This window comes from Phaethon aethereus, assembly GCF_964289735.1.
Source record: "Phaethon aethereus genome assembly, chromosome: 2".
NCBI lineage: Eukaryota > Metazoa > Chordata > Aves > Phaethontiformes > Phaethontidae > Phaethon > Phaethon aethereus.
Window position 1 is genome coordinate 70,116,081 of NC_138582.1, and position 14,258 is coordinate 70,130,338.

Sequence of the window (14,258 nt, forward strand, 5' to 3'; positions counted from 1 at the left end):
TTTAAAGATGTTTTGACTAAGTCCTAAATATCTGGGGGTTTTTGACTCCCAGAGTCTGCAAGAGGGAACTCTATGATTAGGATGCAAAAAGAGGGACTAGTAAATTTGAAAAGCAATTTAGTCTTTTTGTGCCCTTAATAAGGAGCTAATATCTGCATTAATACTGTTCATGTGTTCTCAAAGGTTTAATACCAAGACCTGTATTCTGCAGCACAGGATTCACAACTGCCTTTGATCACTCACACAGTGAACGAACGCATCTTCACTATTGTTTAAAAAGCATTCCTTGTTCATCTCCCTTATCTATGATAGGTCTGCCTGCCATCTTTGTTTTCTCATTACACTGTCATAATATTGCCTACCATCCCAGAAGGAGCTGTCTAAAGGAAACTTTTGTCAAATATTCTTTGTTATAAAACTCCATTGACTTAGAGATCTGTCAGGCATTATAACTGTATCTTGGTATCTCTAGCCTCCAACTACAGAAACATTTACATGCTGGCACAGTGTACTACTAAACAATACTCTGTTTTTGTCTGTTCAAATGCTGTAATGTCACGTAAGAAATCTCTGTACTTTTAGTGACCTGGATAAACTTCATTTTCTTCTCTTCCATTCATTAAGAATTAAAGTTGTCCTATTTCATGGGTTTGTATCTCTTGGAGAAATATTTGAACTACAGGTTAGGGATGATGCCACTCTAACAGACTGTATTCTCTAATAAAATATTTTCCCATAATATATACCAGAATCTGATGGATTTCTTGCAAGTTTTCTGGCTCATTATCCCCCTGTAGAAACTGCATTAATACTCCTTCCAGAAAAAAAGCATCTCTCCAAGATGCCGAGGGGAGGGACTTGCCAACACACAGCTCTGCAGAGAGCAGCAGACTGGGGCAGCTCCACAGCCCTCTAGAGACACTGCCTCTCTTCAAAAGGTGAGGAGGAATGGGTGGTGAAAAGGTGGACACCCGAAATGAAACATCTCAATGAGTTAACTCTTGTAGAGCTAGGATTCTAATCCTGATTGCAAAAAATATGTATTTTTTAAGTTACAGTAAAATTAGGAGAGCTCTGAATGAGACAGCTGACAATTTCTTCAGGTCCTTCCCACACACCATTTCTTTAGGGGTGCTAATTTTTGTTAACTTTCAGGAGCTCGACACTTCAAACTTTTGCAGAGATTAATTATTGCAAAATTATTTTTTGTTGCTTTCTAACTTTTTTCTTTGCTGTTACTTTTGAAACTTATTGCTTTTCCTTGGTATTTAAGACAGCCCCTAAAACATTTTTGCACAAAATAATGACAGAGACTTATCACTTCCTATGAAACACTTTGTGCCTCAGGGTATGCGGGATGAACTGAAGTGGAATCCTACAAAAAGTACAGCTATTTCTATAACACGTGTGCTTGTCCCAGTAATAATTATTTGCACAGTCCAAATCAACTCTCAAAGGATGAACTGCTCTACAGAATGCAGGCACACACAGCACGATAAATAGGTTTCCCCTGCTCCTCACACATGCCTGCCTCATGCCTGGGGGAAAATCACAGAATCAGTTAAGGTTGGAAAAGACCTTTAAGATCATCAAGTCCAACCATTAACCCAACACCACCATGCCCACTAAACCATGTCCCAAAGTGCCACGTCCACACATTTTTCGAATACTTCCAGTGATAGTGACTCCACCACCTCCCTGGGCAGCCTGTTCCAATGCTTGACCACTCTCTCAGTAAAGAAATTTTTCCTAATATCCAATCTAAAGCTCCCCTGGCACAACTTGAGGCCATTTCCTCTCGTCCTATCACTAGTTACTTGGGAGAAGAGACCAACACCCACCTCACCACAACCCCCTTTCAGGTAGTTGTAGAGAGTGATAAGGTCTCAGCCTCCTCTTCTCCAGACTAAACAACCCCAGTTCCCTCAGCCGCTCCTCAGAAGACTTGTGCTCCAAACCCCTCACCAGCTTCGTTGCCTTTCTCTGGACACACTCCAGCACCTCAGCATCCTTCTTGTAGTGAGGGGCCCAAAACTGAACACAGGATTCAAGGTGCGGCCTCACCAGTGCCCAGTACAGGGGCACGATCACTTCCCTACTCCTGCTGGCCACACTATTTCTGATACAGGCCAGGACACTGTTGGCCTTCTTGGCCATCTGGGCAAACTGCCGGCTCATGTTCAGCCGGCTGTCAACCAGCACCCCCAGGTCCCTTTCCACCGGGCAGCTCTCCAGCCACTCCTCCCCAAGCCTGTAGCGTTGCATGGGGTTGTTGTGACCCAAGGGCAGGACCCGACACTTGCCCTTGTTAAACCTCATACAGTTGAAATAATGTATCCAATTTTTCCCAACGATTCTCTCTTACTTACTGCAACTTTGGGTGGGACAGAAGTACCCAGCTAGTCTTAAACCAGCCAGCTTGAGTGCTAATAGCTGCACAGCTGTGGTCTCCTATAGCTGTGTTCCCCAAGAAAAGGTTACCTACCAAAACACTTGTTATGCTCCTTGGCATATTTCCAGTTTACAGTCTGTTCCATTTTACTGTTCCTACACTGCTAGCAGCACCCCAGTTGGCTGGTTTAAAGCTAGCTCAGGTAAAACAAAATAAACTGCCGTGACAATCAGCAGCTGCAGAATCAGCATACCCTTTCACTGCTTCCTCCCTGGCCTTGCAATTTATATCTGGCACAAAATGGCTCGTTCCAAATGAGGCAACTTTAGCAACTCCACACACTTAATCCCGTTAATCTTTCTTTACAAGTAATGCCCTAAGACCCCAAACAATTTCTGTAGCTCTTATCTGTCCTTTCTCCAGTTTGATAGTACATGTGCAAAACATGCACCTGAATTTTAACACAATATTCTATGTTTATTTATAAAAACTAAACAAACAAACAAAAAACCCCAACTACTAGTAAAGAATACCAATAGAATAGTACAAGAGGAATAACTGGCTCAGGGGAAAACACTGCTGCTAGTAGGTATGGAACAAAAAGGGAAATTGATCAGGAAATGTGTTCAAAATAATCTAAGAATAAAAGGGGAAAACAGCTATAAACATACGTAGAAGTATAATCACCTTTACGTTTTCATCTGATAGAAGATTGTTATAAAGCTGCCTGAGATATTGATGCAATGACAAGGTGACTTTCAGTGCTAACAAGGTACAGAGTAACATAGAAGGTAAAAATAATAGCAAGCATACATACATAGTGGTTGGTACTAATTAATTAATAACATCCAGGATGTTGGATTGGATGTGATTGGATTGGATACATCCATTGGACGTACTGTGGGTGGTTCTTTGAAAACATCAGTGCTGTGCTCACTGGTGGCCAAAGACGCAAAGAGACGATGAATGTGGCAGAACAGAATATTGAGAAAGCAGTTAAAATAACATCGAAAGGTCATTCAGCAGTGTGAGGTATGGAGGTGGATGTTTCAATGCTACATGTGGCTCATTAAGCTGTTGCAAAAAAGGAATATGAATATCAGAAGAGGTAGGGGATTATTAGAATTATAGAGCAGCTTTTACATGATGAAAAAACTAAATGGATGACAAGGACTCGCATTTCTAAAAGACAGTCATTGATAAGAGAGATCTGTAAAACAGGAATGATATAAAGAAAGTGAATAAGACACAATTATTCATTGCTTCTCACATTAAAAGAGCAGGGTATACCCAATGAAACTGTGAGATAGCTGATTTAAAACAAACAAACAAACAGATGGAAGGGCTCCAATTGTTACATGCATAATAATTTTGTGAAGCTCATTGTCACTGGATGTGTTGAAGGCCAAATGTATAAATGGATTCATAAAAGATATGACAAATTGATAGAGGATAAATCCAAATGCAACTATTAAACTTGATGGTCCAAAGACACCCTCCAGCTCAAAAAGTCATGAAAACACTTGCTTTTGGGAGCTCAGAGTGTAAAATGGAGAAAAAACAGTTCTATATAGGCCTGGTCTGATACAGAAACCCATAACTGGCATATGCCATATCCTTCCCTCAGTATCTACTACCAAGCAGATACCGAACTGAACAGAGCTCATTACCTGACCCAATAATGCATTTTCATGCACTAGACATACAAATAATTATGATCAAATCCAAACAGTTTATCAGGTGTTACATCATTAGGCACCGAAATACCAAAATCTCTGCACTCCAAATCCCACCACTTGGTATACAGACAAGGGATAAGTTTCACTTTTCTATTTGGGGGTTGTCAGGAGATAAATCGTATCTCTTGATAGACTTCTTAATTACCAGTGCTTTTTTCTAAGGTGCATGTGTATGTGTGTGTGTTGGAGGGGAGGAATCACCTCTTTCTGTCAAGAACTGATTGGGTGTCCCCTCTTTAAAACGCATCATCAGAAAGGGAGGTGCAGCACTTCCCTTTCATATAGTACATATTTAAATATAAATGGTTACAAGAGTCATCATATATTTGGGAAATCCCAGATTTAATTCACTTTCTGCCTGAGGAGAACTGTAATTTTGACCTCTGTTTATTTACGACCAGGCTATACATATGTTTGGATAATGACTTTCACTATTTGCCCTGCTAAAAATCTTGTATAAAGAAAAAATAAAGACTGATAGACCAGAAGACAAAGAGGGCCTGACACTACAACCTATTAGTAGTTATGATCATCACTTGGATGAAGAATCTAAGCCCCAAAGATTACTTAAGTATTTTACATTCAAATAATGCATTGTATGTAAAGGAAAAAACCAAAACATAGAATCGATGTTGGAAGAGCAACTGAATCTATGTTTCCCCCTTACAAATAACCTAACCATCAGCCTAGGGTTTCATGCTTATCCTGTGTCTCTTACTAGAAACAATTCAAAGAAACACAACAAATGGTATTAGTAGCATACAATGGATGAGTACTTGTAAATAGTGTCAGAATTGAGTAACAGACACTGCAGAAGAGCAATAGCTCAAGATTAAATGCACCTGGCCTAACAGAGACCTCAAGATGCAATAAGAGTCATCTGTTTGTCTTAAGGCACAATGAATACATCTATACTACTTCAGAGGTCTGTTTAACTTGTTCTTCAAAACTTCCAGAGGCTGCAATTTTATGTACCTTCCACATTTTAAATCTCCTTTTCACTAGAAAGTTTTTCCTAATATTTGTCTCAAATTTCCACTGCTACTATTTAAATCCCTTTCTTCTCAACCAGCCAATGAGGGCAGGTCAAGCAAACATTTTAGCATCATTGTCATGTATTTCAACCATCTTTTCTCTAACCAGCCTAGATCTTTTTCTTTTCATATCTCATATAATGAGATATGTTTTTAATCGTCTGTCATCTTTACATATTTTCCTTAAATCAGCACCAGACACAGTAGTTAGCTGTAGCCTTTTGGCACTGGATAGATTAAAAAGATACTATTATTTATACATACTAGTACAGAATTTTTCTTTTTTTACCTCTTCATGTTTTTGCTTATTCATGTTTGGCCTGCGACACACGGTAACCCCTAGTTCCTTTTATGTATAACTATGAACTGGTGAATTGTTCCCCGTTTTGTATTTGTATAGCAATTTATTACCCATGTAGCACCAGGCATTTGACCTAAATAAACTGCATTCTGTTTTTTCCTGATTATTTCTTTAATTTGTCAATATCTTCTTGAATCCTTCTCTAGTCCCCCTTGTGCTTGCTGGCTCCCTGAGAGACCATTGTACGTTTGATAATTACACATTCTTGTTCATCTTCTTAACCAGTAACGACAATATCCAGGGACTCCAGATTTAAGGCACACCCTTTCAGACCTCTGCTTGGTATATCTCTCCTTATTAGGAGGCTATTCTTTTCATTGAAATGGGACTCTAAATCAGTTTTGTGGACACCTTGTAGTTTCATATGGATTATACTATCCCAAATTGCTTAAGAAAATGTCATTGCAAGCAAGAGAGGCAAGTGGTACTCCACAGAGATAATGTGACTGAAAAGCAATGCCTGAACTATTAGTTGAATCAGCGTTCTAAATTATAATCTGTAAGACAAGATAGCACCAGTGGGGCTTTGTATACCACAGTTCAGCCTATCGGGCTGAAATGGCATTGAAACATCTGATAGCATGTAAAACACTATTATTTAGGGGTATTTCAATTGGGAGGGACCTATTAAAGGTTCCATGTAGTCACCACTAACTGTCCAGGAGCTGAAAAAGCAGGTTCAGGCTGGGGTGTGGGAGGGGTGTGTGTGGTGTGCTGGAAAATTGCTACAAACCACCACGGGTACTGTTTAACAGACTTCATTTGACAGGACGAATAGATCACTAAGCCAAAAAACACAGTGGTCATGAAGATATGAATGTCTACGATCTAACTATACTATTCATATGCAGATAAAATGGAGTGGACATGGTACACCAAGAAGCCTACCAAACACATTTTTGTGATCGCAGTCAAACACTCCAGTTCGGATGTGTCAGAAGTAAGCTTTCCTGACTCCTTAAATAATTACCTTTTTTGCATGCAGAATGATAGTCTTTAATGACAAAGTGATCTTCTGCAGAAGAATCCAGCTGCCCAGGATAAACTGCATGCAGTTTGTTTTACATCTTTCTCGTTCCTTACATGACACCAGTGATTGTTTACTGTTCAATATTCAACTTCTGCCCAGCCAACAGAATTCCATCATACTTCTTTATTTACTTTTCCCTTAAATTCAGATCCAACTATTCAAAGGTACTCCTTAATCTCTGAAAATATTTATAAAGAGATTTTATTCTTACTTTGTAAATATGTTGCAGAAGCAGAGAAATCTGAATCCACTGATTTTGGATATTTGACACCACAGGTTCCAGATATATGACAGGAGATGTTTCAAATTTGAGTTTACAGAGTTGTTGCTAAATATTTTCTGCTTATTGGATTATATTCCTTCAACATTATCCACAGAAAGAAAATCCACAAACTGGTTCTGTGGGGTGTATGCTGGACAGATGTGAAATATATAAAAAAAAAATTCAAAGGCAATTAGTTTCATTATTTACATGAATTCTTATGAAAGCAAGAACCAAAAGTAGTTAAGAGTCTGCTGGATTATATTTAGAATAACAGAAGGAAACTTTTCCAGGGTTGGATTGATGCCCCTGGAGAATAAACTATTGTATCCGTAGGTGATTCTGGATGTCATCTTTCCTGAAGCAGTTGTACACAGCAAACAGGTCAGAACTAAGCAGATGAACTGAGGCCCCAGGAAAGCAATCCTGGATTCCTGTGTACCTTACTCTTGACTGTAGAGTAGACATCTGTTTGTCTGTTTCTGTCGATTAAACTCAGAGAAGAATATCTGGAGCTTTTACTGCCTAAATTCAGTAAGGCCTTTTCTAAGAAGACCAATGATGCTACACCTGACAAGACACGTTCTCGCTCTCCCAGATCAGCCTTCAACACTGACAAATGTCATATCAGATTAGATGGCTATATGAGTTGAAACTCTGAAATTCTTCCCAAAAAGACACAGCAGATAACCACCCGCTTTCTTCCAGTTTTTCGATATGCAGTACCACAGACTTTTGCTCCTATCTACCAGAAGCATGATTTATGCACATTTCAATTGTATTTGTTTACAATTTAGCTTTAATTTTCCTTATTAACCTATTCCAGCAGAGAAGTCTCTTAGGTTTTCTCTAATGCCTGACAGAAATAGGAATATGAGTGAAAGCAAGGTGCCTTTTAGAAACGATCTGCCAAAGTGAAACACTTTGAAGGACAGCCATGTATCTGTTCTTGCAGCCTCCTGTATCACAGCAATCTACAATCTCAGTTTGTTGCTGCCCTCCCTGCTACTTGATACACACACAAGTTGCCAGGACCCTCTTTCAGCTCTCACTAGCCAAAAGATTTTGGCCATCTACTTCAACTACATGTTTGACAATGAGAATAGTTCTTTAATTGCACCCGTGGAAAAAATGCTTCATTCGGAAAGATGCCAGCTTCAAATATCACTTGGATATTTGAGCTAGACAGACTGCTCTTTATTTGCCAGTAAGGTAGGGGAACAAAATGCTGTTTCATGTGCTTTGTACCCTCTGCTGCGTGCTAAAGAATGCCAGGGTGGTATTCATGATCTATAAAGCAGTAAGTAGTTGGGCCACAGCTCTCTCTGGCACCATCTGTTTGACCACTTGCAAAACTAACAGGCTGCACAGAAGCGGTAAAAAAAGAGACATGACTAGCGTGAGTTTGGGAAAAACTATATCTAGATTCAGAATTAAACCAGCTATTCAAAATTTCATCACAGCCTGTCAGGCATACTGCAGTTACCCTCTGAACCCTCACAGGTTGGTTTTCCCTTGCCTCTGGCAGACATGACTCTCTACTTTTTCCACAGCCAAAATGTTTGCAGATAGTCTCATTAACCCAAAGGTTTCCAGCAAAGAACAGAAAATGAAGCTCCTGAGACTTTGCTGCTGATTTTCTACCCTGGCAAATGAAGAACAGCATTTTTGCCAAGGAATCCTACTTCTGATATATGATTACCTATTTACCTATTTTATTCTTCATCATCGAATCATGTGATAACTGTGCATTTTCATATAAATTGTTAATAAAACTATAAACCAGTGTAGATGAATGTAGAACTACCTACTCTTGAGGTATAGAACACTAAAACCAATGTTTCCCAATTATTGTGTTTGGATAATAAGCTACTAATACATTTAATATGCTATACTCATAATTACAATTAACCTCGTAAAAGCATTTACAAGACATCTTTGATGTGGTCTTTTTTTTCCTAGGAAACATGATGATTTGTATTATATTCTAAAAAAAAAAAAAAAGTTTAATGAATGAGTTGTATATCTGCCTCAAGCTTGATAGCACCTAACAGCTATAACTACAAAGGAAAAGCCCATTTACCATTTTAAGCACTGGACTTAACTTCTTTCCATTACTAGGTACTTCATCTATAGTCTAAGATTTATTAAAGTTAATGTCAATGTTGCAGAAAGCTTCCTAACCAGCAAAGAATATTTTTGAACAAATTAATAATTTCTACAATTATGTCAGTGTGGAGTAATCGCTGAGGGGCAATTTACCCTCTAAGAACAGCATTGAAACAGGGTGGAACGTAGCTAGTGTACAATGAGTCTGTACCATGGCAATTCCCTAGGCAACCCTAGATGTTGGCAACATCAGGGGAACTTGGTGTGCTGACTCTGGGAGAAATTGCATGGAGGGCGGAGCGGAGTGGAGATGTCACGGCCACTCTCTGTGAACAAGAGAATCTAAAGGTACACAGTGTGTACATTAATAAGCTGCACATGCGATGCCCTGGGTCAGTGACCTGTCAACTTTGATGAAATGCTGTACTTGGAGTGAACTTTGCTTATTATATCATCATTATAATACTAAAACGCACACGCCTCTCAAAAGTTACCCACCTCCCAAGGTGCGACCACCCCTCGATGAGCTTGCGCACTGAATTTTTCCTAGTCTGTACCTTTAAACGCGAAGCGAGAGAATTTTGAACCAATCCTGATAAAGGTATGTATGACTAGAGTCGCTCAAGCTCCACCTGCAAAGTAAACCACTATAAAATAGTGTGAAAAGAGCTGGATGTCAGGGAAGACACCATCACTCCTGACTTTTAGGATCCGACGATGGGCTGACCCTCTCTTCCCCCCCATTGGGACACCTTTGGGTAAGATTCGAACACTCAGCTATCCCGAGTGGATCCACAGGAATTTTAGGAATCTCTAGAGTTGTTTCATCACCCCACACGTGTGTAACCTGACTGTAATCAATTTAGTGCACTTGCTTGCAGCCAGTGAATTTATCACCGGCAATCCAAAGAACTTGTGCATCTGTTGCTTCAATAAATCGCACTATTGATTGACTCAGCTGTGTGTGTGTTGTCCCTGAACACGACCGTACCTCTGAGTGCAGCCATGTGAGTTCAGGAGGTGTCCGGCTGAGCAGGTAGTGTGATGTTAGTAGTGCATCTGGACCCGTGAGAGTCCAACGAAAGGTGTTGGACATGACCGGACTACTAACGCTGACTTTGGGCATCTGCCTCTTAACGCAACAGTCAGAAATATTGAATATAAAAACATTGTATAAAAACAATACCAATGAAAGAACAGAAAAAAATTGTTAATACTTAGAATATCATTTGCAGTTAAAAAAAGATAGATTACTTTCAACTATATTGTTATACCATTCCTTATTTTAATTTCTCACACATTTTTGTACATTCTTTTCATTTCCAAAACTTAATGACAAAACTTAAGAGCAGGCTTCAGATGTGTTGACAGATTGTTGCTTGTATGAGAGAGAATCCAGCCCTTCTCCTGCATTTCTTCATAGGATTTCTTGGTTATTTTTTCCCATAGATTAATTGGAGATGTTTGATTGCTGATCAAAATCCTGGGTATGAGCCTGAATCAGTTCTGAGAGAGTAATTTTGGAATTGCAAGGAATCGGAATGGGTGGCTGTCTCCTATATTCTTATTGACCAACAGTACTTCAACTGATGGTAAAACCATTGGTGTTAAATAGCATCTGTGGTGAAACTGAAAATATTATAAACTCACTCAAATTTCCATTGGTTGGAAATTAAAATATTTATAAAATTAGCTATCCTGGACTTCTATTGCTCCTCCAGTTAGTTCAGAAGACGCACGTTGCACTTCCCTGCGATCCCAAATCACATCCTTAATGTGCAGCGGGAAAGTGCAAGGTACATACAGCTGCCTTAAGCATAATGCATAAGGGCTCCTTCAGAGTTCTGAGGAACAAACACCCCTTGTAAAATCCCCTTACAATATTTTCTCATGACTCTTTCATGCGGCTGTAAACACTGCTATTATGAAAAAAAAAAGGGGGGAGAGGAAGCAATCAATATTTATTGTTAGTGTTAAGCAAGAATTTCTAAATTATATTGTCATGAGATGACGTCTGCAAAGTTTTAGTGGATGGAAATGCTTCAGGGAACATGAGTTAATAGCATCAGTTATAGTTGTGAAGGCAAGAGCAATCCTGAAGATTGCTTCAGTAAATTAGAATGAGTAACAGATCCCCTCAAGTACATTGCTGTTCATTAATAATAATGCCCATGCAGCAGACAATTTCTGTTTAAAGAATGAGCCTTTGTAACTTGGTCAGCAGGATTATGTTTAAAGTGATCTCCTGAAGACAAAGGGAGTGCAAGTTTCTTTCCCATGCATTGTCTGAAAGGGGTTTGCCAGCTTTCTCCCTGCTACTCTCACAAGACCAACCAGATGCAATCGTCTCCGGTTTTATCTCAGCCTGGGAAGAAAAACATGAATTGCATTCTATAAACTGTAGAAACAATCAGAACATATCTTCTATGAATCACCATTTCTGCAGAAAACTCTCCGAGCAAGCGCCCCATCCTGGCTGCAAATGACCCTCAGCAAACCCCCGTGGCTGCATTTGTGGTCTCTGCTGCTGAGACCATTCCCTGCAGGAGCAGCTCAGGCTGAGGGGATGCAACAGGCTTGGAGAGTCGCACTGTGGAGTGTCTTGCCTCCAAGGGATGGGGTCAGCAGTTTGTGTCCTCTGCACACTGAGGGACTGACTCTTGAAGCAACTTTAGCAAGCAGTTGAAGAATGTCAAAAGTGAGTCTTCAGAGAGCGCAAATACTAATTTGAAAGAGCTTAACAGCAAAAGCCCTCCCTAAGTTCCTCTTCAGATTCAGTTTTTAGAAACAACTGTGTTAAGAAATGGATGCTTAGCTGACCAGTACAGTTCTTCCAACAGCTGTTGGCTCTTACAGATCAGTAGTAGTTTCTACAAGTATGTGAATTTTCTCCTAGAAAATTTCTTGGAAATAACTGGGAATATCTCAGAGCCCTCAGCGTTCAAACCACACTATTTTAAAACGGTAACAAAACTTTCTAAGTACCTTTCTGCATCTTCCAAGCAGTTTATTTTCAAGATAATTGTACATATTTAAAACATCCTGAAACAAATGAAACTGATACACAAGTTTGAAACTACATATGTACTTATAATGAAAATTAAATTGTTTGCAGCCTACCTTGGAATTGCGTAAATTTGATGGTTCCCATCCTCTCTCCATTTCTGAAAACAACTTGACCCTAAATAAAATAAATAGATACCTTAAAAGTTTTATAAACCTCTCATAAAATAGTTTCATTAGCACTGCAATTATTTTCCATTCACTATTAAAATTACCCAAGCAATGTTTAAATTGAAGATAGCAGATTCAATCAAGATAAAAATAACCCAGTAACACCCCTTAAAGCTTTCTTCCACAGATTTGAAATGGCCTTAGAAAGTTGACCAGTGTTATCACTGACTTTTCATGGATGGAAATAGAGGTACAATAAAGCCAGTAACTTACTGAATCGCAGATGATGCCAGGTGTGCAAATAACCAATTTTCACTATGTGACTCTCTTTATCAAGTATATGTAAGAACTATCAAAGACCACACAAAACAATAGTTCTCCATCTCATTCATCATTTATTTCTCCAAGTGGTTCTATTATCTACTTATAGATATCTACTTATCTACTGATTATGGATATATGTAGCTTTTGTGGCTTGGTTTTGTATTACATCAACATGCATGTCCTAGTATTCTTTTTAAATGTGATGCCTTTAAGTCAGTACTATCCTTTGTTGTGCTACATGTTGGTAATTTTCAAAATAATGGCCACATAATACTGAAACCTCCTCACATATCCCTAGCAAATTACTCCCATGTTTCATCCCATTTTTTTGACTTAAATTAAGAAAAGTTCATGTTAAATTTCTTCCTTACTTCAGCTATTTCATGATTGAGTGTGAAAGAAGAGGTTTTCATTCACTTATGCTAAAAAGTATTTTTAATATCTTGAACCTGCAGTGGAGTGCTGAGTGCTGTCAATATAGATTGCTGGTTTACTGCATCCCCAGTTTGGTTTATCATCATCATCATTAATCTTCATTTTCGCAGACATCAGGATAAGAGAAACCAAACGATAAACATGTAAGGCTGCAATACATTTTTCTGTGCAAGCCAGCCCCTTTTTGGATAACGCCTTCTGGCCACTAAGGGATTGCACTGAAGGTAACCACCTGAATCAGCTCCCTGCAAGGAACCGTACAATGGATGTGTAGTACAGCACACTCATGCCACAGTTCCTGTAAGCCACAAGACACCACTTCTCTTTGATAAATAGAAGACGACACCCTTCAACAAGTGCAAGCTACTATCTGCTAAGCCTTAAAAGCCAAAAGCCCCAATCTGCAACAAAAAGAGTGCAAGAGAAATGAACATTGGTAATGGGAGAGATTCCAGCAACAGCTGCAGAAGGGCACAGGAACTGCTCCTACCGAAATCCAGCTGAGCTGAGTCTCATCCAGTGGCTGCTAACACAACTCCAGGAGAGAACATAAAACATTAGCAGGCAGATTTATGTGTGCATCTTGGCAGCCTTCATCCACATATCCTTTAGTTTGGAGAAGTGGTATTTAATATCCCTTCACTTGAAGATAATCATAACGCACTTGGCTCCTTGGTTTAGGTAAAAAATAATAGAAAATATTAGAGAGCTGGAAAGATGCTATGTAACTATCACTTGGTGCACATTTATATCTATGGTCAAACCAGAGATCTTTAACTTGCCAAATTCTTGGGTTTGTAGCCTCTGTCAGAGATTTCTATAGTTAAATTTTTAACTGTGTGGAAAAATTAGTTTTTCATTTGGCTTTAAATTTACTGCTTTTTACTTTAACTGTCTCCTCTCACTCTTTTATTAGAAGATAATAGGACTGTAAGTTGTAGTCTACTAGAGTGCTATTTATAGATAAACATACAGCAAGAATAACTGCTATCATCTATGATGACAGTCATCTACGATTGTCATCTATTATTGATAGTATAATATACCAGCTCATGAAATTCTCTAGATTCCAAGTGCAACTGGTTTGCAACATTATCGTTGCTTCTTTTAAAATCACCTACATTTTTATCATTCAGTAGGACAGACATATATCATACTCATCTGCTGACTAGAGATAAATACATACATCCTCATTGACGTGTTCTGAAACTGTCAACAAAACATAAATCAGGTCTGAATGTTCTGAATAAATGTAAAAAAATGGATAAAAACATAAACAGAGTTACAGATTTAGAAGTATTTGTTTTTGACAACTTCCCTTTGTTAAGATTTGTGGCTTATACTAATCTAAGTAGTAGATAAAGGTAGATATGGATGATGGTGTTGAAAGTTACGGAA

General features: G+C 38.8%; 1 protein-coding gene across 1 annotated transcript in view; it reads right to left on the minus strand.

Annotated features, from left to right (window-relative positions):
- The window catches only part of GABBR2 (gamma-aminobutyric acid type B receptor subunit 2), a gene marked incomplete at its 3' end in the record, with an annotated part of 516,320 nt that overhangs the window by 210,535 nt on the left and 291,527 nt on the right, over nucleotides 1–14,258 (minus strand). The window contains exon 8 of the mRNA XM_081996348.1: nucleotides 12,048–12,108. Coding sequence (XP_081852474.1) covers nucleotides 12,048–12,108 — 61 coding nt within the window. The remainder of the gene's footprint in view (nucleotides 1–12,047; nucleotides 12,109–14,258) is intronic.